Source organism: Thunnus thynnus, chromosome 16, assembly GCF_963924715.1.
Source record: "Thunnus thynnus chromosome 16, fThuThy2.1, whole genome shotgun sequence".
Taxonomy (NCBI): domain Eukaryota; kingdom Metazoa; phylum Chordata; class Actinopteri; order Scombriformes; family Scombridae; genus Thunnus; species Thunnus thynnus.
The window spans coordinates 7,155,990-7,180,817 of NC_089532.1; the positions used below are offsets into that span (position 1 = coordinate 7,155,990).

At 36.8% G+C, this 24,828-nt stretch overlaps 1 protein-coding gene across 1 annotated transcript; it reads right to left on the minus strand.

The window, feature by feature from the left end:
• Window positions 1–6,343: 6,343 nt before the first annotated feature.
• LOC137199803 (immunoglobulin lambda-1 light chain-like) lies at window positions 6,344–20,655 on the minus strand. The gene is made up of 7 exons (XM_067614357.1): window positions 20,460–20,655; window positions 19,949–20,245; window positions 9,360–9,419; window positions 6,943–7,284; window positions 6,820–6,843; window positions 6,586–6,692; window positions 6,344–6,443 (listed from the first exon to the last, which is right to left on the minus strand). Exons 1-7 carry the CDS (start codon window positions 20,653–20,655, stop codon window positions 6,429–6,431), a joined length of 1,041 nt encoding a protein of 346 aa, XP_067470458.1. The 3' UTR covers window positions 6,344–6,428.
• Window positions 20,656–24,828: the final 4,173 nt, after the last annotated feature.

Sequence of the window (24,828 nt, forward strand, 5' to 3'; positions counted from 1 at the left end):
TGTTTGACTCTCAGTTGAATAGTGCCGTATCATGATGAAATGCTCATATCATGTTAGTGTTTTGCAGGTGTCAAAATGTAAATATTCCATCTAATTGTAAATTGTTTGACATGTATAAATAGTTTTACTGATGTAAAGCATAATAGTGGATTGTATTAATTTGCCATGATTGATATTTTTAGTTATCAGTCAACATTCCTATTTCTATCATGATATTGATTTCAACCATATTTCTCAGCCCCAGATCTCACTGTACTTTACCTTTGTTCCAAAGTAGAAATAGTAAGAAGCTGAGGAGACCATGTTTGATAATGTCCATGTTGTAAAGCACCAAGTCTCATATATACTGTAACTGTCAATGTAATTACAGAGATATAAAGAGTTACAGGTGGGAGTGTCTCTGCAGTGTGAAGTTCTGTGAGCTGCTGTATCAAACTCCACATCAAAGTGTAACTGGGAGTGTTTGTGGTGCTCGAGGTCCCCCTACAGTACAGGAGAGAGAGATGTACAGTACAGGAGATAAATTGAGTTGGTAGCAGTTGTTCCAACAGTGCACTGAGGTTTTTGTTCAGCTGTCAAGTGCATCTGTATCACTGTGCTCACTGACAGCACAGAAATACAAGCCTTTATCTTCTGGTTCCAGATTCTTCACTGTGAATGTCCCACTAGCAGCGTCAGGCTTAGTGGCTGAGAATCTCCCATTTTTGAAGTCTGGTTCAAAGTCATCTGTTTTTGCAGTTGTTGTAAAAACTATTAGTTTCATTGCTTCTCCTGGCAGCTGTCTGTACCAGTACATCTGGTAGTAGCTATCGCCCTTGATGTGGTTGCAGGATATTGTTGCATCTTCACCCTGGTCTTTCCACATTATGGGGTTCTGGGTCACATCACTTCCATCAATTAGACCTGTGTGTTCAACAATAAAGGATAAAGGACCATAGTTAGTCTTTTCTTGTTGCATTCTGACATCCTCTGTCATCACTTCAAAATGATATTTAGTTATAATAAAAGCAAAAATATGTAAATAAGTGCATGTTAACTCGTGTTCGTAAACCAATCCACAGTTGATTTTATTGCAAATTACCTATAGTCCACAGCAAGAAGACGGACAATCTGAAGAGGTCTTGTTTGATGATGATAATATCCATGTTTTCTTAGACACAAACTGCCAGAGTCTATTATAGTTAGAGACATGAAGAGCTACAGGTGGGAGTGTCGCTGCGTTGTGATGTGATCCTGAGAGCTGCACTACACACATCTGCAGTGCTGTCATTCAAAGTATTGATAGGTGTATAAATGGTAGTCGAGCGCCCTCTACTGTGCATCACTGTGATGTACTTAAACTTTCATTCTGATCAGTTACACTGACAAACAGAGATCACATTTGATGCTGTTATGTTCAGTTATGTGGTGAGTCACAAGTTTTTTTTTTTACCTACATTAAAACACATGGTTCAAAGCAGCAGTTTCAAGGTTTGTGACTTTTATCAGACTTCTCTACTTTGAGAGTCTGTCATTCCTGAATGTGACAAGTTTGAGATTATAACTATAATATAATCATTTTAAAATTCTTTACACATAATATCACAAATGGTATGTTCTCAGTAGAGCTCAAATGTTCTCAGAATGACTGAAAATTGTGTGTAAATAGACTGGCTGCAGTTGTTCTTTAGCCTGAACATCTTGTTTACTCTGCAGACATTTGTTTTCTTTATTGACTTGAAACTGCAGCACTGTGCTGACTGCCAACATAGAAATATACAGTACAGAACTGGCATTTAATGTAAGATACATGATGAGACCTGAATGTTTACGGCCATCTACATTAAAGCAGATTTTTCCTTTTACTTCATCCTCAAGATTTACGGTATTAATTTTCTTCATGTTCTCTTAATAATAAAAGGATGTTGTGTTTGGACACTGTTGATGTGAGAGGCACATGTGGTAAAACAAGTGGAGAACATTTCAAATACTGAAATCATCAGCTCTGCAGTGTCTTACTGTGTTTGTAATGCTCTTGTGTTTCTCATCTTTAATCCACAGCAGATGAAAGAAGCAAAATAAATACACAGTTTACATCATGTTAAAGACGTCATGTCAGACTCACCACTAGCTTTCCTTTCAGCTCCTGTTAGTTCAGCAGCTGTGGACAAGAGCACATCACTGTAACAGTAAAATGAACAGGGGAGGCATCTGGTGTGAAAAACACTGTAGGTGTAGTCAGTAAGAAAAGACTTTGTGGAGTTTGACCATGAAAAGTTGCTTTTCCATTTCACAGAAATTTACAAAAACAATGATTGATAGTAACTTCATCTTCAATTCATCAGGAAGACACCTCCAATAGACTATTTGATCACCTGATAATCTAATTGTTCCTTTTTCACAACTGCAGACTTGGCGTAGTTATGAATTATGTCTTATTAATTGGTACCAAATTCTTATTCTACTCGTTTGTCTAATTGTGATTCAGACATTGCACTTGAAATCAAGGTTGAGAGGATTGATCATTGATTGTATCATAGCTCTGACTGACTGCTGTGTTGCAGGTTTATCCAGCAGATGGCACCATGATTATCAGCCAGCTGAAGACTCAGCCTCTTCTAAGCAACAGCTGGAGCAGAGACAGCTGCAACTCAGAGTCCAAGGTGAGTTTTAGTCACACCTTTGCCATCATGCTAATCACATGATTAACTTGACATACTTTACATGTTTGCTTGCTAACATGAAAAACGTGAACATGTTTAAATTCAGTAGCTAACATACACATCAACATGCTAACAGTCCAATGGTCTCTATACTTAGTTTAGAGATGCAGTTCAGATGAAAAGTGAGCAAAGTCTGACTGAGCTGAGCCTGACAAACTGAATCTGAGCCCCACTATTGGTCACAATGTAGGAAAGTAGTCAGAATGATTTTATTTATTTATACAACAATGTTGACTTGTGGTGTGTAAGTAGCATTACACCTTCATGAGTTCACTTATTTAGCTATCAAATCTGTCTTTTTACTTTATTAGGAGGTTTTAAGAGTTGGACACAGAAAAAAAAAAAGAGATCTCATTAATATCTGTATCACAACATACCATAACAAACACCAGCGTACTGTATATTCATCATGGTTTCCCAGAGACTTGTAGTGGGAACAAGTTCTGTTCATATTATAATTTCACAGTTTCCAACAGAGGTCAATAAAAGTCATAGATTCCCTGATGCTCCTTAAATGCTCAGTTTTTCCTTTGCAGCGTTCATGTTCTCTGTGTGTGTTTTACTTCAGATGTATGTTGATAGATAGATGATACATTATCTGCATTTCTGCATATATGAATATTATTAAACTGACCATGTTAGAGGTTCAGTTCCTCCTGGGGACATTCAGAATAAATACAGGACACAGCTTCCCATTCACTTGAATGAGAAAGTGTGTCCAAACATTAGACTGGTACTGTATGTATGAACTGATGGTAACTGATGGTTTGATAGTAAAGAGATTTTGGAGTAAACTTGTAAAGTCTGTTAAATGTGATGAAGTTATTACTGGCTGAACCTACTGAGCCTGTTCTGTTTCCCAGAGAATCATGATGATTTAACTTTCAGGTTATTAAAAGGATTTCACACATAAATCACATGTAATCAATACACTTTTATTGTAGTGTCACATACAGGGAGCTTCTCTTTTTTATTTTAACTCATTTTGATATAACCTGACATTTTGATAAGCTGTGTGTGACTCGATATTCAGTTTGCACCACAAGGGGTCGTTCAACATGACAAATGAAATGTGTCGTTCAGCTGCTTGAAACTGACCATGTGGGTGCAGCTTCTTCCTCGTGTCTAGTTGCTGAAGTGTAGTAACCCAGCACCAACAAATCATTGAAATCTCCTTGATTACATTATATCTGCAGAAGTTTCAGTCTACTGCACCAAGCGTTATCTGTCCAGGTATAGTTTAGTGTTTAATATCCATGTTAAACAGAAACCTTCCAGCCTGATAGAAGCAGCGTTCAGTTTTTATGCACCACACATCTGGAACAAACTCCCCGAAAACTGCAGGTCTGCTGCAACTCTGTTCTTTTAAATCAAGGCTGAAGACTTTTCTGTTTGCTGCTGTCATTTATTAAATCACATTTTGAGGCTTTTGATTAATATCTTTATTTTTTTATTTTCCAATTTAACACTTATGAATTGTATTAAATAAATGTATGTCTTTTTATATTGCCTTGTGTTGCTTTTACAATCTGTCTTGATGCCTTTTATACTTTCTGTGAAGCACTTTGAATTGCCTTGTTGTTGAAATGTGCTATAAAAATAAACGTGCCTTGTCTTGGTATTTTTAGCTTTTTAAGTAAAGTGTTACCAAGTATTTCAACGTAAACTTTGAAATTATTCTCCTGTGTGGCTCATTCAGAATTGCAGGGCTCACACACTGCTTTAACTGGACTTAAATATTACAGAGAAAGAGAGTATGAAGCTTTGTTTTGTGCTTCCTAACAAAAGGAAGAACAGCAACTTCTTATCATAATTCATTTTAAGGTTGTGGTTAGTGGGAGTAGATATAATTATCTTGCTCACAGATGTCAGACACACCATGTTTCTGTTAGTGTCTCTCAGACATTGTTTCCTGTTTATCTGACTCTAGTGAGCAAAAAACATGTTTTTAAAAGAAACAAATGGTGAAATGAGGAAGAAATCTTCCTTAGTTGGATTCCCACTGGGGTTTCAACTTATACCAGTTTTGATGGAGGAACGTTGAGACAGAAGTGTTTAATAAATCTCCATGATATGCTTTAAATACAGTTATGTATTGTGTCTAACTTAGTTATTCACGTGAGGATGATTTATTTGAGATTACAATCGAACACCCTGTTTTATATTTAGAATGAATTACTGTTGTTTGTTATTTATTACAGGTGTAGTTGTCTTTAGTCTATAATTGCAATACATTTATTTTATATCTCTATACTGCAACAAAAGAAACAAACTTTCATATGCAAATTTCTGCACCAGATCTGAGTAAACATGTGTTGTGTGTTACAACACACTCATGTTCATTCTGTAGCCTCAGTTGACACAGAAATGGCAGCTTTTCCAGCTGTTTGCTCAGAGATGTGCAGGGCGGGGGGTTGGTGCAGAGATGCAGGTGGACTCTGTGAACCGGAGGTTGTGGTAAAGTAGAAGGTTGCACCTTCGTCATTTCTCAGCACAGAGAACGATCTGCAGGCTGCTCTGTGACCACATCCTCTCCTCTGCTGTCGCTCTCTACTCCTCTGCAGGGTTTCAAGCCCCGGTTTGTCTCCCTCACCAACAACAGCTTTGACCTCCTTCTGTACACAGATGAGAACGTTGATTTCCTGTTGTTATGTGGTAGACTCACACTCTTTTACTTTATTACTGTGAGTCTTTAACGTAAAGGAAGATGATCCTTATTCATAAAGATAATATAAACTGTCATACTTAGTTGTGCAAAGTGGAAAAAACTCAGATAAACTCACTTTAATCAATAATTTATAAAAGAAAGAAGATTATAATTCAGATTAGTCGTCTGGATTTAATTCATCACTTAAATGTCACCAGAAAACAACACTTCAGTCACCTTTCAGTTTGCTCATTGGAAAATCTTGTTATGACCCAACTGAAGCAGCTTGTGATGTTTTCTTGAGATAAGGTATTTCAACATGAAATATCTGATTTCTCAGAAAACAGGCAGAAAGGCGAGCAGCTAAAAATACCTCACACTATCTCTGGAAAAAGTGATGTTGAGTGTAAGATGAGATGTGAGAGCAGTGACGGGGGTCAGTATCCAAACTACATATCAGCAACAATTTGGAGCAACTGACAAACTTATCTGTCTAATCCTTTCTTTCTTTCTTTCTTTCTTTCTTTCTTTCTTTCTTTCTTTCTTTCTTTCTTTCTCTCTTTCTTTCTTTCTTGTAAAAGAACCACAGTGTATGAATAGTGTCTGATATGAAGATGAATCTGGTTTAGATAAACACTATGTAAATAAAGTCTTACTGCCTGAATCTGTCATGAGAATCTTTTGTAGGACAAACTATAAAAACTCAGTAGGACACTCAACATTTATTGAATAAATGAAAGCAAAAGCTTTTCAAGATTCTCTGAAATACTTTTATTGAAAAGAAAATGTAGCAAACAAGCAGTTTACAACCACACACTACCACACATTATACAGACGTATTTATAAAAACGTGATGCCAAAGTATTTTTATGCCAGTTATAGCTTTAAGATTGTAACAAAAATAAGCCTGAAACTGTTCATCTACTGTGTGCAGAATTACTATTAAGAGCGCGAATGCTTTGTAACACACAACATAGTGGAAATATAAGAAATATAAGTTCAATGTTCTCAATCTTTATTTACAGAAACTAACAGAATCGATCTCTGAGAGTTCACTTGTTCAGGCTGCAGCTCAGCTCTCAGTTGTGTTTTCCCTGCAACAGAAAGAGAAGGACACAATGTCTTAATGTCATGAGCTCTTTTTACTTATTATTCAAATATATGGAGCCAGTTTTTATGTCAAGTACAGGAAACTGAAGCTAATCAAAGCATCTAAGCAACAGAAACAGAACAAACCTGAAGCTTCCACACCAGAAACACAACAAAGGCTCCATAGACGCTGCTCTTGACGATGAAAACACCGTAGGAGAGTTTGGCATTATTTGTGATCTTCAAATATTTGCCTGCAGAAAGTTCAAATACTCACATAAGTGACATGATTCAAAGACTAATTATTCAGTTATATGTATATCCTTATATAGGTAGAATTAATGCATTGAAGTGTACAGAATCAAAAAATAATATATTTACCTCTTGTCATCGTCACCTCTGTAGCTGATAGAAGAATAAACATGGATTAGATGAGTACAGATGACCGTTTACATGTTTTCGTTGCAAAAATTTAATTAATTTCTGAGTTTTACATCAACATACCTTTTTCACCAAGAATTGAATCCCAATAAGGTTTGGTTTCAGTTTCATCAGAGAAGCTGACAATGCAGGTGAAATTACTGTCAGGTGTGTACCAATCATTGGCAGAGACCCTCAACCTGCTGGTGATGCTGTAGTAATTTCCGTCCCACCGGGCAGTGTTGTCCGTCGCCACACCCCTGGTGACAATCTTCCCATCGATCTGCCAGAATACACTGACATGGTCTGGGTAGAATTCAGTGGCCACACAAACTAAGGTCTTCCTCCTGTGCTCGTATTTCTGCTTGCGACATTCTTTTGGCGAAGGTGGAAGCACTTTCACTGTTGGTGCTTTTACCTCTTTTTCTATAAGGACATGAATCATTAGATTAGAGTTGCATTGTCAAAATCCTGGAGATCAACAACAAAACAATGTATAATTGTAACCTTGAAAATCCCAAATACACCATGATCATTGCAGGTGGCCAAACTCACATTGAGAGTCATTAAGATTTCATTTCAGATAAATGTTATGAAGTTATTCCAGTGATCTTACCAACAACTGTTAGCCTGGTTCCTTCTCCAAAATAAGCAGGATAACTGTCAGAGCACACTGCTGACTTGCATGTAAAAAACTGACACCGACCTACAAGGACTGAATGAACCTCTAACTTCTTTACAGTATGTCTACAGTACAGTCACAATATCACAATTATCACTTACTGATTCATTCACTTTGTATATTTTTTAAAAACTTTTTCCCTACATTTCTTTACCAATTCAAGTAAATATATTTAACTTTGTTTTGAAACTGAGACAGTGTTGGCTGTCATGAATATTATAAACTGCAAAAATGTCACAGTTTAAAGGTTAGAAATAAACTATAAAAGTCAAATTCTGATGCCTGGACCAAACGTAGTGTGAGATTCTTATTCTATAGATCTTATATTTTCTTTGGCACTTTTGACACAGTACAACTCCAGAAAATCACAGAATAAGACATTAAAACATTTACAACAATAATTTTGTGGATTTAGATTAATTGATATGATTTCTATAATTTTCTTACCCAGCACTGTTAGTCTGGTGCCACTGCCAAAGTAAGCAGGCTCGTAGTTGTTCACACTGATACAAGGCTGTAGAAAAACTGCTCAACCTTTCAGCACTGAAAGCTGTAAACTCTTTGTGTTTACTTTCACATAAACTAAAAACCTTCATGTGCAGAAAATCTGCAAATAATACATATTCATACCAAATGAACTCATTACCTAAAAGAATTAAACGTCTGGTTTGAGATCCATTCAAGAGAGATAAAAAACATCACTCAACTTTAACCTGATATAACCAACTGGTTTGCTGTTATATCGTGTAGAATATTACATCAGTATATATTCAATGATAGTTTTGTCTTACCTAAAACAGTGAGTTTAGTTCCAGCTCCAAAGTAAGCTTCTGACTGAGAACTCACAGTATTTCATAGTGCTGATAAGAACTCACTGAGAGTAATAATCTGGGCGTTAAGCCAAATGTTTTATTGCTGCAGTACTTTTACTGGAGAACATAGACAAGACTTGTTTTACTGACACAAACTAACTCCTGTATCAAGTTCTTTTACAGTATAAATTGTTTTATGCAATTGAATAAAAGGTCTAAAGATATATTTTTAATACTGACCATTTTTCTTACTTACTTAAAGTAAAAAAGCTGTAAATTATGCTCTGTGAGATTATTTTTGCAGGTTTTCTTACCTATAACAGTGAGTTTAGTTCCAGCTCCAAAGTAAGCCTCGTTGTAGGAGCACAGAGTGTTTCAATAGTAACAAAAACTCTTCCTACTGCTTCTCTTTATCTGTGACACTTTGAGTTTTTTTCCAGCTTTGTCACTGTTTGACATGTTAAGACTTCCACTTTAATCTATTGTAGTTTACAAAACAGGCAAATCATCCCAGACTTATTTTTAACTCATGAACATATATTCATGCTTTTGTGGCTATTTTATGATTATTAAACCTAGTAATGGCTGTAAACATAGTTTTTATCACTATTACTTTTTTTGGAATCAGCTTTGGAGTAACTTTACATCATAAAAACATCTATCATCAGCAATATTTAATGAACTTTTAAATGATTTCTTACCTAGAACAGTTAGTTTTGTTCCAGCACCAAAGTAAGCCTCTGTAGTACCAGAGTCACAGTGCACTTGATCAGTGCTCAAAACAGCCCAAGATGCTGCTTTTACTTTGCTTCTTTACTTTTTTAGTTTTGTATTAAAGTAAAACCAAAAGCTTTCACTATAGCCTGTGTTTTTTTACATGATGCAAGCAAAACAGTTTCTCTCAATAACCAGCCTAAATAAAACATAAATAAATGTTTGACTTCTTTTACATATTTGACTTCTCTTACAGATGGATTCATGAGGAAAAAATTTGACATCTTACTCACCAAGAACAGTCAGTTTTGTGCCTTGGCCGAAATAAGCTTCGTACTGACACAGCGTTTCAGCTTAACGCCAAAAACTACAGAGCTGAACTTGAACTATAAAGACTCAGGTGCAGTAAGTTTCTTAAGGAACGACTCAATTACAAAGTTTTTTACATTTGTTCTGATTTCTTCTTACCCAAAACAGTCAGTTTTGTTCCTCCACCGAAGAAAGCTTCATAACCACCAGAGTCACAGTGCACTGGATCAATGCTCAAAACAGCCCAAGATGCTGCTTTGACTTTACTTCTTTACTTTTTGGTTGCCTTTAAGTGTTTATTGCATTAAATATCACTTTTCTTTATATCCAAAATCCAACATCTGCTGCTCTACCGTCTGGTTTTACAGCTTATACACAATTCTAAACTGTGTCCCTCAACAACCAACATGTAAGACTTCAATATGTTGTATATACTTTACAAATGGATTCATGAGAAGAAATTTTGACGTCTTACTTACCAAGAACAGTCAGTTTTGTGCCTTGGCCGAAATAAGCTTCAGCATTGACACAGCGTTTAAGCTTAACATCAAAAACTGCTGAGCTGAACTTGAACTATAAAGACTCAGGTGCAGTAAGTTTCTTAATGAATGACTAAATTACAAAGCTTTTTACATTTGTTCTGATTTCTTACCTAAAACAGTTAACTTTGTTCCTCCACCGAAGAAAGCTTCATTACCATAAGAGTCACAGTGTGTTCAATCAGTGCTCAAAACAGCCCAAGATGCTGCTTTGACTTTACTTCTTTACTTTTTGGTTGCCTTTAAGTATTTATTGTATTAAATATCACTTTTCTTAAAATCCAAAAACCAACATCTGCTGCACTACAGTCTGGTTTTTACAGCTTAAAAACAATTCTAAACTGTATCCCTCAACAACCAACATGTAAAACTTCAATATGTTTTATTTTCCTCACAAATGGATTCATGAGAAGAAATTTTGACGTCTTACTTACCAAGAACAGTCAGTTTTGTGCCTTGGCCGAAATAAGCTTCGTAATTGACACAGTGTTTAAGCTTAACATCAAAAAGCACTGAGCTGAACTTGAACTATAAAGTACATTTAGTTTCTTAATGCACCACTCTAATTACGAAACTTTCTTCAACTTTATCATCCTTCACTTACCTAAAACAGTCAATTTTGTTCCTTTTCCAAAATACGCTTCGTTGGCATTGTCACAGTGCAGAAATACTGAGCATGAAACTGTCTTTCTCTACCAGAATTATCTTTAGATAGTTTTCACTAATCCTTCTATCAATACTGAGACTCTAAAGCAATGTGACATTTATCAAAACACATTAATAAACTGGAATATTTACCTAAAACCGTCAGTTTGGTTCCTTGGCCGAAGTAAGCAGGCTGATTGTTGGTCACAGTGTTCTAACTTTAGCTCAATAGCTCAGCTTTTTCATGACAACTGATATTTCCTTTAATGTTACACAAACAACTCAACTGTTTTATGTTTGTTTAAGTGAATTGAAGTTGTGAGAGTTCTGACTTACCCAAAACTGTGAGTTTTGTTCCCTTTCCAAAGTAAGCTTCGGTTCCAGTGTCACACTGAATCCCTCCTCAACCAAAAAGTCACAAAACTTTCCATAATCAGCATGTTTAGAAACAGTCTAATAATCCACAGGATGAAGAAGGTTCAAACATGCAGGATGAGCTTCATAATGTCCAAAGATGTTTTGTTTTTGTCAAGATGAGTAAAACAAATATTTAAGTACTGCAAACATGAATTTAAAGCCATTAAAAAAAAAAAATTCAGCTAAATTTCCTCATTTAAATTGAAATGAAATTCTAAAATGGTCTGACATCCTGCACACCTTCATAATATTGATGTTTTCTGCTCTACCAAGTATCCAAAGTAGCATGTAGCAGTCTACACAATGGATGTTAATGGGAGGAGGTTTTTGTACGGCGGCTCTATAGGATTGTATCACCGTGGCCCCCTGTCCCCACGGTGAAAAAGCATCACACAAAAACCTGAAGTCTTTTTCGTTGTCTCCTCTTCGCTTCCCCCACCCAGCTTCCCCATATCTCAGCCTCCATCTCTCTCTGTCTGTGAGAGCAGCTGCACAGGTCGGGCTGACTGATGGCTGAACCAGCTCCAACCTGACTGCTGCTATTTCTGTGACAGCTAAGAAAAGAAGCAAGAAGAATAGAAGGAAAAGAGAAACTGTGTTTGTTTTTAGCTGCTCAGAGGAAGTGACATCTCTCCTGGTCACACCTCTTTATCCCACCCAGCTGTCAGAGAAGACAGGAGGCACATTTACTGAATAACATACAGCAACAGATGTGGCTGATAATGTAGGATATGGAGCATAACATTACATTAAAGAAATCAATCTCTTAATTAATTTATTTCAGTGACGATGCAATAATGTTTTGTAATAATTTTATGACTGATATGAGAAAGAGACGAGTCATGTTAATTATTATGTTATTAATCAAGATTATCATAAATTAATTATTAAAAATGTTACATCATTTATGACATCATGAGGCACAATATTTGTCAAACAGTTTGTCATTCCACTGTGTAAGAGTTCATTATATTATTATATTTTATATATCCATTCGAAAAAAGACAGCACCTATCAGTTATTACATTATCAGCATCGGACATCAGTGCGTTCAGTGAACAATCTGTTTCTATAAATAAAAAATAAACATTAAATTAAACATATTGAATTAATATTAAAAATCATAGAATATTATTATGTCTTATATGTATGAGTAAGTATATAAGTATGAGTTGCATACAGTATAACTGATATATGGTACGCACCTAATACTTATAAAACTTTTTATGTCTTTTTATTTCTTCTTAATGGAACTTACTGTGTTGTGAGGCATCATTCACACAATGTTATATCATAGCTGCTCAGGAGAGGTCCTTCATTTTTAAGGGAATTTAACCATATCATACTAATTCTTTACTTTAAAGCCATTTTAATTACACTAAAGATTAGACTGGCTCCTAAACATATGTGTAATCCTACATGAGTCCAGTAGAGGTCAGTGTGTGCTAACCTTTTAAACCTGATATGCTTTTAATCTTGTCAGGAAGCACAGAGAGAATTATAATAAAATAACAAAGTAGAGACTTGATCTGAGAGTGACACAGATGAGAAAGCACAGAGGACAATAATACTGAATGTGACAAATACTTAAACACCTGGTGCCTTATCTGAATTGATCAGCTCTGTGGTGCTGCTGAAACATGACTTGCGGTGAGTTCTTGTACCTTCACTGAATTAATAGATGTTCATTGTGCTGTTGTTTTTTTCAACATATTTTCTTCTGTAATTAATGGTCCGATCCTTATTTTCATGTCACATTGATGTTAGTTGTCTATCATGTCTCACACTACAACAAAATCCTGACTCTCAGAGTTCAACACATTGGTCCTTGTCACTCATCCCTCCTCTTGTGTTTCTCTTGAGGTTGTTGTTTAGCTGTTGAGGCTTTCTGAACCACTGTGCTATACTGGAGGCACAGTAATACACAGCTGAGTCTCCGGCTTCAGCAGAGTGTATCTCCAGAGAGGATTTAAGCAATGTAGACCGGGTCATGGTGTACTTGGATTTGTTGAAAGGAGCTTCAGTGTCCAATGAATCTTTACCATAAGAATATGTTACCATCTGTATTTTTTCCCCACCGCTGCTTTGTCTGTACCAGTACATGTAGTTATATTGATCATCATCTTGTTCACACTGCAAAGTAACAATCTTGTCTCCTTCATGGCTGATTAAAAATGGAAGCTGTTGAATTTTTACACAGAGGGAGAAATCTGGAAAATAACAAAGAAGATAACAAGTAAACAAAAAACAACTGAAGCAAGAAAATCTTCTTTCAATTGAATTTAAATGTTCTTACTGGAGAAGATAAGAACAGCAACCAAGAAGACGTTCATTGTCACAGTTTTTATACAGATGATAGTACAGAAAACAGAGCAGTCCACTCAGTCCGCCCTCTGTTGTCTTGTGAGGTGAACAGGTGTATCTTCCTTTACTGCTACAATCAAATGTTCTGAAAGAAGCTCGGCTCCTCCCCCTTCACTCTGTGTTTCTTTTACCAGAAACTCTTTGCCTACATTCATATTGTTTCATTGATTCTTGCGGGTCCCTGTGAGCAGTGTGAAGCTGTTCTTTGAGGACTTTAGAGGACCATGTATAGTAATTGCTGCTTCAATAAGGTCAGATTGTTTGACGTAAAATATAATGTGATTACTACAACAAACACAAATACCTCCTAAGATTGGTGCATTTTATCAACTCTCTTTAAGCACAAAGCACAGTATGAATCTGGCTGAAAGGAACTTAGTCTGCAACTCTGTCTTTTGTCTCTTTTAATATCACATGTAGTTGACCAAACTCGGATGCATAAAAGAGTACAACAATGCAGTATTTTAGCCATTGTAATAGTGATGAATTATGCATTAATAAAACCCCAATTATACATGAGTTGTATACTATGAAGTGTTATCTGCAAACATTGCTAATAGTTGTTAGATAGTGACCTCTATCAGAGTGGTGGCTGTGACCAAATACCATCTGATATAAACTACAAGCCCTGTATATGTATACCTTTTTGGGGGGGAATTTGTCTTTATTTTGCTATTATTCTACTGTTGCAACTGTGGAGCAGTTGCCAGTTTAGTATGAAACCCAAATGAGCCACAGCTCCTTCCTGCTGTGAGCCATCTGTGACAGACAGACTTGATATTTGTATGACTGTCTGGCCTGTGTGCATCACTGTGACTGGCAGCACAGTAGTAGGTGCTGCTGTCATTGAGAAACAGCTCAGTAATTTTAAGGGAGAAGTTGTTTTTGGATGTATCAATGGACATCTGGAAGCGCCCCACAGTTTGGTCATACTCTTTGATGATGAACTGCAGTTGGGCTCCGTGGTGGTTTTGTCGGTACCAGAACATGGTGTAGCTGCCCATGCTGAATCCTGGACCCATGCTGCACTCCAACATCACTGTGTCTCCTGGGTGAAACATTTGATCTCCAGACTGAAGAACTACAACAGCGAGACCTGCAGGACATGAAAGATGATGTTTCATTGTGTCTCTCCTTGATGTACAGATTGTTGAAGTCACAGAAGTATGTGAAGTATCAAGGTACTCGATCATTTAAACATCTGTTAGTACATCGATAATGAGTTACTTCGTAAAAACCCACCTGAGTGTGAAAGAAGTGCTAGATAAAGGACTGTGACAAACATGTTAGCAATGAGTCTTCTTCCAGCTGAATGATGCAGTCACACATCACTTTATTCAGCACAAAGGAAACATGAGGTCACATGATCACATGATTTGAAGGTAGGACTGACTGTAATTCTCATTCAGTGATTATCAAATGAGAGAGGAGCACATGAAAGATGTGTAAATCTACGTTGAAACTGAGACTAATACTTAAATGATTTTCAATCAAGAATGAATTTACAACATGCAATAGACCATCAAAAGCATAATTAAATATAATAACTGGATAATGTAATTACATTATACTGATTCATTAACCTGTGATTACCTCATAAGGGATGTAACATAAACATAATACATTACTCTTAGTGCCGAAAAAAGTAGTTGATTACTCTATTAGTTGATTAACAGAAAATTAATTAACAATAATTTTGATAATCGATTAAAATAAAGTAATTTATCGAGCAAAGAGGCAGAACCTTATACTAAAAGATTTGCTGCTTTTATTTGTTTTCTATCATTGTAAGTTTATCTTCTATCTTGGAGTTTTGGACAGTTTGTTGGACATGCAATTTGACAACGTCACCTTGGGAAATTGGCTCTGGGAAATTGATGGGCAATTTTTTATTGATTTATTTTTTACTATTTAATAGACAAAAAGATTAATGTATCGAAAACAAATGACGGATTACTCAACATTGAAAATAATCGTTAGTTGCAGCTCTAATCTTAACTGCTATTACATAGTAAAACAATGAGCCTGAGTAAAGTGAGTTATGACAGGGCAGAGTCATAGATTGAATGATTTAGTAATCAAAAACTATTGATAGATTAAGCGATAATGAAATTGATTATTTACTATCTTTATTAAAATATGCACTTTGCGCCCTGTGAGCAGCTTGTACTGGAATGAATGAGACGTTCATGCTCCCATAATAGACCCTTTTCTCTGAAGACTTTTTTTACCTGTCAAAGCAGGAAAAGCACAGGTGGAATATATAACATTAATAATGGCTGCATTACATTTTAGTGCATGCTTACTCACTGACATGGCTTACTGGGACAATTAATGGAATCATCGTTAATGTTATTATTTACACCTGTGCTTACACGTGAAAATGTCTGCTGTGGAAACAGTCTATTCATATATTTTGAAAATAACTTGATGTACAAGAATGTTAGCTTTTTAATTCAACCATTTATAATTTTTGGCCTATTCCATAATCATAAAATGATATGGACCAATAGAAAACCAAACTTTACCTTATTTCTAATGATACTTGATTTTTAATCTGTACCCCTTTATTTATTTATGTTTTCCTCTTCTCATGTTTTATTTTTTTTATTGAATGTAAAAAGCTTCCTGCACAATCCCTTTGCCAAATGTGACAGAACTAGCTAATTTTAAAAAGCTTGTTTTTTGTTACTAAAGGTGGGTTTCAACCAATTTAACAATTCTGATGCTTTAATAAGATGTCCTGTATTACATTTAACCTGTTCTGACCACATTTCTTGAACAAATTGATATAAAACAAGTTAGGGAAATATCCTTATTGTTACATTACAGATCTTTGACACTGAAGGCAGAATTTTAAAAAAAATTCTGAAATGTGTTCCTTGTGGTCCATTTGGTCTGTTTTATATTCCCCATAATTTTCCTTTAAAGAGAAATGGGTCTGGGTTCTTATGAGTTAAAAATTGTTTTATTTTATTTTATCATCCTCACCAACGGTTGTTCCTCATCTTTACCAACGGTTGTTCCTCATCCTCACCAACGGTTGTTCCTCATCCTCACCAACGGTTGTTCCTCATCCTCACCAACGGTTGTTCCTCATCCTCACCAACGGTTGTTTCTCATCCTCACCAACAGTAGTTTGTCATCTTCACCAACGGTTGTTTGTCATCCTCACAAACGGTTGTTCCTCATCTTTACCAACGGTTGTTCCTCATCCTCACCAACGGTTGTTTCTCATCCTCACCAACGGTTGTTCCTCATCCTCACCAACAGTAGTTCGTCATCTTCACCAACGGTTGTTTCTCATCCTCACAAACGGTTGTTCCTCATCTTCACCAACAGTTGTTCCTCATCTTCACCAACATTTATTCCTCATCCTCACCAACGGTTGTTTCTCATCCTCACCAACGGTTGTTCCCCATCTTTACCAATGGTTGTTTCTCATCCTCACCAACGGTTGTTTCTCATCCTCACCAACGGTTGTTTCTCATCCTCACCAACGGTTGTTCCTCATCCTCACCAACGGTTGTTCCTCATCTTCACCAACATTTATTCCTCATCCTCACCAACGGTTGTTTCTCATCCTCACCAACGGTTGTTCCTCATCCTCACCAAGGGTTGTTTCTCATCCTCACCAAGGGTTGTTTCTCAACCTCACCAACAGTAGTTCGTCATCTTCACCAACGGTTGTTTCTCATCCTCACCAACGGTTGTTCCTCATCCTCACCAACGGTTGGTCCTCATCCTCACCAAGGGTTGTTTCTCATCCTCACCAACAGTAGTTCGTCATCTTCACCAACGGTTGTTTCTCATCCTCACAAACGGTTGTTCCTCATCTTCACCAACGGTTGTTCCTCATCTTCACCAACATTTATTCCTCATCCTCACCAACAGTTGTTCCTCATCTTTACCAATGGTTGTTCCTCATCTTCACCAACATTTATTCCTCATCCTCACCAACAGTTGTTCCTCATCCTCACCAACGGTTGGCCAGAAATTGTTCAAAAACGACTCTTCTCTGAGACTTGGTGTTTGTATGCTTTTGTTGTAGCTAACTTTAGCTATCATTTGGCTAAGCAAAGATATGTAGCTGCTGGCTACTTATTTTTGCTCACACAGTTAGATGTCATTGACCCATATTCGAATTGGCATTTATTATGACTAAATTTCTTGTTGTTAATTTCAGTTTGGTTGTTAGGCATGGGTGTGATGCTTTCATGCTTTTGATTTGGTAACATATAAATGCTCGTACTGGAGTATAGTGAGTGTTTTGAATTGGTTTTGAATATTCCCCATAGGTTCTTGTTGGTTAAATTGTATGGTCATTTCAGAGGCTTAAGTTTGTAGTGCTGTTGAGCTGTATTGCATTATACTGAGAGGTGACACAACAACAGTATATTTCCACACACTGTCACACTCAGGGATAATTTAATCTGCCATGTTAGATCAGAACAAATATAACAGGGTAATTCTATATCTTCTTACTATCTGATGTAGTTTGACAAATACTGTGCAATTCCATGAAATAATATAGTTTGTCATTTCTAAGTTTAAGCAGACTGTATACTGTACATACAGTACTAGTCACTGATACTATGTACAGTATTATATTCCTTTAGTATTTATCATGATATTCTTGTCACAGCCTGAACCAAAACTTTGCATTTACAATACGTGATAACATTCTGAATTGTACATACAGTAGATAGTTTGTCAAGTTCTTTTTGATGTTTAATAGCTCTATATTTAAATTTGCTTATATTTGATTAGTTTGTTTTTTATTTAGCTGTAGGCCTATTTCAGTATTGTACAGTAGTCTTATGTAAATTGTGAAAATGTGTGAACAGATTCTTGGCCAGTAACAGGCAAATACCCCCAGCCTGCCTCTCAGGATCATGAACTTGAAAACAGACAGCAGGGTTTTTAGTGAGGTGGTGACATTAAACCACATCACTGTGTACTGGCAGCACAGAAATACACAGCTGAGTCTGAACGATTCACATTTTGAATGATCAGAGCTCCTGTTTGGATGTCGTCTCTCGTAATCTTGGACCGATTTTCAAACTGCTTCTCATAGTCGTGATCACCGGGAAAGGAGCTGTAACCGATTAAATTCATCAGACCGCTCCCTGTTTGCTGGTACCAGAGCATTACATATAGACCATTATCATTATGATGGCATTTAAATTCCACCCTGGCCGTTTCATTGACTATTCTTGGATGAGATGGATGAAACGTCACAGTCTTAGCTTGATCTGTAGGAAAAACAAATTTAAAAAGTGGTTATAACGAAGCCATAGTACAAAAATTATTCATATAATTGTTGTACAAAATTAACAATACGATTAAATTTCTGTTCTTGCAGCTAATTTTATTACATTGAGGCAAGATGAGAAGAAAAATGATGATTGCTGCAGACATCCTCACAGTTTGTGCTGCTGCAGGAGAAACGCAGCTTCCTCCAATGAGAGTCTGTATAAAGAGAGACACTGCCTCTTGTGCAAATGCACACATCTCATTTACAGAATAATGATCAGGGTTTTAGTGAGGGAGTGGCATTAAACACATCACTGTGTATTGGCAGCATAGAAATACACAGCCAAGTGTGACAGGTTTGCTCTGTGAGCGTTCAGAGTTCCTCTCACCGTGTCTTTTCTTGTTAGCTTCAATTGTTCTTCAAACTGACCCTCATAGTTTGGGGAGTTTTTATATCCATACGCTGTGAGGGTCATAGACAGATTGTCTACCAGAGCATTAATAGAAGGCTTGTGTCATCATGACTGCAGTTAATCTGGACCTCATTACTCTCCTTCACTATCTGGGGAAGAGACTGCAGAAATGTAACAGCATTCACCTGACCTGTGGAGAAAGCAGATTTAGATAAAACTGGTACTGATGCAGAGCATGAGGATACAAGAGAAGAGAAAAGCAAATGTGTGCACAGATGAAGACATTGTCAAGCACTGATGTGAGAAAGAGTATTGCCCTGAGAAAAATAAGGCTCAGGGTAAATAGGGAGGGCATTGTGTCTGTGTTGTTTAATTAATCACCACATTCTCTTGATAAAAGCTGCATGCCACGTGCTGTGTCTCCACCTAGCGGTTGAATCAGGACAGTAATTTGGACAACTGTAGGTGGCCACTTGTCAAGGAGACACAAACATGAGTTGTTTTTAAGTGGTGAAACAAATTTTAATTTTAGAGAGCATATTTCTCTCTTCAACATGGTAAATGGACTGTACTTGTATAGCGCCTTTCTAGTCTTCCGACCACTCAAAGCACTTTTATACTATGAATCACATTCACACACATTCAAACGCTGAATGGGTACCAACCTGCCCATCGGAGGAAATCTAATCATTCATACACGTTCACACACTGATGACACAGCCATCAGGAGCAATTTGGGGTTAAGTATCTTGCCCAAGGACACATCGACATGTGAACTGGAGGAGCCGGGAATCGAACCGCCGATCTTCCAATTAGTGGACGGCCCACTCTACCTCCTGAGCCACAGCCGCCCCCCAGCCTCCCAACATGTGCAGTAAAAGACACTGATATCATCTCAGCTGTATGTTTTTGTCACAGAACTTAGGTCTGTTACAGCACTGTGTAGACTGGCAGCACACAGATAAACAGCCTCATCTTTCCTCTGAACACCTGTTATTGTCAGAGACCACTGCTTCTCCTTTGTCTCTGCCTGAAAGCCAGATTTGAATTCATCTTCAAAGGTTGAACTGCCAGCTATTATAGCCACTATTAACTTAAAACTTTTTTCTGTCTGTCTGTACCAGTACAGATATTGATAATCAGTGTTATTCTGGTAGCAGTGAATTTCTGCCTGGCCACTGGGAAGACTGGAGATATAGCGGGGCCACTGAGTGATCAGCACAGACTGAGAAACACCTGAAATACAGAAAACAGAAAAGCTGTTACCAACATGATAAACAAATATACACTAAATCACTTTAATATAAGTAAAATCTTTACATGTTTTCCAAATGATTTTAAAACAAGTGTTGTTACGGAGCAACAAAAGATGAAAATGTAGATTAGACACTAGAAATATTTTCTTCATTGTGTCTGTGTGTGTTTTTATCTTTATAGATATTAACTTTACCTGCAGCCCAGAGCGTATAAAAAATCAAGGCGGTGATGCCTGGAATCATTCTGACTGGGGAAGAGGAAATGAAATGAATGAAAATACAATGAGCCCCTTGAGATCTGTTGGGAGGAAATGACATCAGATCAGCGTCAGAGTTAAATAGACGAGGACACACAGAAGGAAGTCTACAGGAGTCGTTAGTAGCATACATGATGTCGAGTAGAGCTGCAATGATTTGTTGATTAATCGATTAGTTGATCAACAGAAAATTAACTGCCAACTATTTTGATAAATAAATGAATCTTTACGAGTTGTTCTTTTGAACAGTTGTTTTTTTTGTTGTTGTTTTTTTTTTAGAAAAACTGCCTTAAATTCTCTGGTTCCAGCTTATTAAATGTGATGATGTGTTTACTATGATAGTAAACTGAATATTTTTGGGTTGTGGACAAGACATTTTAAGTTACATATTGGGCTTTGGGAAACAGTAATCGCTGTTTCTCACCATTTTCTGACATTTTATAGACAAAACTAAACAAACATTGATTAATTGAGAAAAAAATTGACAGATTAATCAATAATGAAAATAGTCCTTAGTTGCTTGCCTTATGTCAAGTCAATTTTATTTATATAACTTAATATCACAAATCACAAATTTGCCTCAAGGGGCTTTACAATCTTTCCTTTTCTTAAGAGCCTCGATTTGAAGAAAACTCCCCCCAATGCCCCCCTTTTAATTGAGAAGAATTTTAAAAATGTGAGATATGCACATTTTTGTCTACTGAACAGTTTGTCTCACACATTTGTTTTTGTACCTTTTGTTTGTCTTAGCAGGATGAAAAACTGCAGCATCTGAAATATGCTGCTGCATGAAAACAGATTTATCTGTCTAGCAGTTTAGGTTTGATGCAGGTGCATGTTTCATTTGCTGGCTGCCAGCTTTTTGTAAAGGAACCAGAGGAGTTGAATCACTGTGCTGACTGGCTGCACAGAAGTACTCTGCACTGTCTGTTGGGTTTATGTTGGAGATTACAAGGTGGGCTTTTTTCTTTGAATGGCCTGTTATGTTGAAATGTGCTTCAAAGTTCTTTTCAAGATTTGGGGTTTCATAATGAAGCGTTCCAATCAGGTCCATGGCCCTTTGGCCTCCTGCTGCTGACTTGCAACGGTACCAAAGCATGTAGGGATAATTGTTGTCTCCATGGTAGCAATCAAGACGGGCTTCTTCTTGTTTAGGTTTTGTCAGAAGATTTACAGGTGATTGTTGGATGAAAAGTGATGATAACACAGCGTCTGGAGGATAAAAAGAAAAACTGAAGGTAAACAAAGTTCCTGTTAGCGTCATGAGAAATGTTCGACATCATGTTATAATTCTTACCTGCGAGAAAAGAGAGAAAAAACAAAGTGACAAGAAACATTTTTATTACTGGATAGAGAAAATCCTCATGTATCCATAATGTTCTCTGCGGTGGCTCAGATCTTAACTGTGACTTCAACAGAAATGAAAATACATTGGTGTGAAATTTTCCTTAATAGTAAATTTTTAATAAGGAAGGAGGAGCTTATAACTATGTTCTTGTCTGTGTGTCATCACTGCTCTCTGCTGTACAAAGTTTTGATTCTGATTCGTTCAGAGCAGGTTGCTGTTGTGTGACTCATCTGAGGGGATTATTTATTTATTTTGTCTCCAAGGAAGCAACAAACATACTTGTAAACTAAGAGTTATAATGAAGACTTTTTTCAGAGCTTTTTGTGTCACATGGTGTCAGTGGTTTCCTCTTGGTGTGCCGTTATCTGCTGGATCGTTATGGAGGTTTTTGTACGAGGGAGTCACTGTCTTTATTACTGTGCATACGAGCTGCACCAAAATATTCTCCGCTGTCTTCAGGGTGTCTCAGGTTCAGGATGTGAAGATAAGCGGTTTTCTCTCCATCTCCACTCACATTGAAGCGACTGTTAAATGGCGACTCAACTATGGGGTTTTTATAATTCATGTAGGCAATCAGCTTTAGAGCTGTGTGTCCTGCTGAGCGCTGATACCAGAGAATAGTGTCATAGCTCTGGATTTCATGTGTGAAGCTCAGTTTGACTTTATCTTTCGGTTTCCACAGCAGTTCACTTGGCTCCTGAAAAACTTGTTTTTCTTTACTGAGGTAAACTCCTGTAAACAGATCAAGAAACAATGTTAAGTAGAGCTGTAAATCATCTATTGTATAATGTTATACTGTAGAAATCCTATAAAATTGTGCCTGCTTGGAGTTGATTTACACAATTTCATTTATTGGAAAAAAAACAAAGTATATTAAATGAAAGAACATGGACATATTTCATTTTGATTCCTCCACTACTTCTCAAGGATTTTTGATTTTTTTAAATTTCCAAATTGAATAGAAAAAGTGGCTTTATGAATGTACGATACCTTTCATCCAGAACACAGTGATGATGTACGTGATGAGATGAGGCATCATGTTGACTGTGAAAAACCAGCAGGGATCTCTGCTGTGCTTTGTGGATCAGAAGGAGGGACAGGAAGTGATGTAGAGAAATCATTATCATCAATCATTAACTGGTACCTTCTTTCATTTAGCTTGTCTGTCGTTTCTTTCTGTCATTTCCTCTTATTGAACCTGTTTTTAACATACATATGACATATTGAGGCTTTTCTATCATGGTGTACTATAAAAGTTTGCTGCACAGAAATAGTCTGCTGACTTGATGGTGCTTCTGTACCAAAATATGAAGGATGGCATTTCTCCTCTATCACCACTGGAAATTGATGCTGTGTTTGAAGGTTAATTTGACTCATTGGTTTGCCTGAACTGATCAGCTAGAAACTGTTGAAAATCTTAACTTTTATTGAGGGATATTCCTGTGGAGAGTGAAATTCTAGAGAAGCCATACACCCAAATTACTTAAAGCATTAAAGACTTTGGCTTTGAGAAACAAAGGTTTTTTTGGTTGTTTAATTCATAAAACTGGGATGACGATTATTTTAACAACAATGTGTTGATGTGTCTAAGGAAGGAAAGGGAAGTGAAGTGGAGAGAATGAAGGATGATAAGTTGTCAACAAATCAGTCAAACCACAAAGTTCATTTGAGGATAATTTACTCTCGGAGAAAAAGAATCATTTTAGCTCTCTGTCCCATGCAGATTAAATTCTCTGTTTAAAAAGGATACAATGATGATGATGATGATGAAGGCTATGAAAAGACTACTCTGGACATATGACTGGACTGAAAATGGGAACAAAAAGAGACATGAGGAGGAAGTGATGTAGAAATCACATGACAGAGAGCTTGACTTCAAATGATTGATGAAGGTCTTTTCGAGACCACAGATGATGAAGGATGGTGTTTATTTGATTAGTTTAAAGGAGATCTGCCTCAGAGAGAGCAGAGGGAGACTGATGGACCACAACTACCAGAGAACAACATGATATAAGCAGAGTTTACAGATTATTCATTTCAAGATGTGAAAATAAATACAGTACATCTTATTTCACAATGAAGCAGTTGTTACCTGGTGAGTAAATGTAACACATGGAGCACTGAATTACTGTAAAGTCAGCGGTGAAATACAGTATCTAAGTTATGACAGGATCTCTGTTAGTTAGTTCTCACTAAACTGAATAAACAAATGAAATGTAGAGAGGAGTGGCTTCATTTAGTCTCATATAAAACTGATATCTATGCTCCTCCTTTCCCCTGAGTCTCCCATATAAGACATTTAGTCTTTTTATAGATTTCACCAGAAATTATTACTGTACTGCAATGGTTAAAGTAGAATAAACTAACAACATAGGAATAGAAACACAGTTGCATTAGTTACTGTAATGATGATATGATTACATCAAACCAAAATACGACCACAACAGCAGGTGTCTGGGAGCAGTTTATTCCTCGTCTCCAAACCACCAATGATAAAATACTATGTGGAGTTTTTGTAAAGTTTAGAGGGGATTTTTGTCAGTGTGCTTTGCTAGCTGCACAGTAGTACACTGCACTGTGCTGTTGTCCAAATGTTGGAACTAAAAGAGAGCCAGTCTTTGCTGTATCTCCTCTCAAATCTCCAGTTATATTGAAATGTTCTTTATATGTCTCTTCCATTATGACATCTTTAAAGTTCAAGTATCCAATGAGTTTCATAGCTGTGTCTCCAGGTGACCGCTGGTACCAGAGCATCACTCTGTAGTCAGTTTTATCATGACTGCAGACAATCTGCACTTTGTTAGCAGTTTTTGTGATGAGATCCGAGGGAGACTGATGGACCTGAACACCCAGACAACCACCTGGACACAAAACAAAAATATTTACATTGTGATTTATGATGAATTACACTAATGACATATGCAAAGAAAGTAATGCTTCAAGTTATTACCTGCCAGA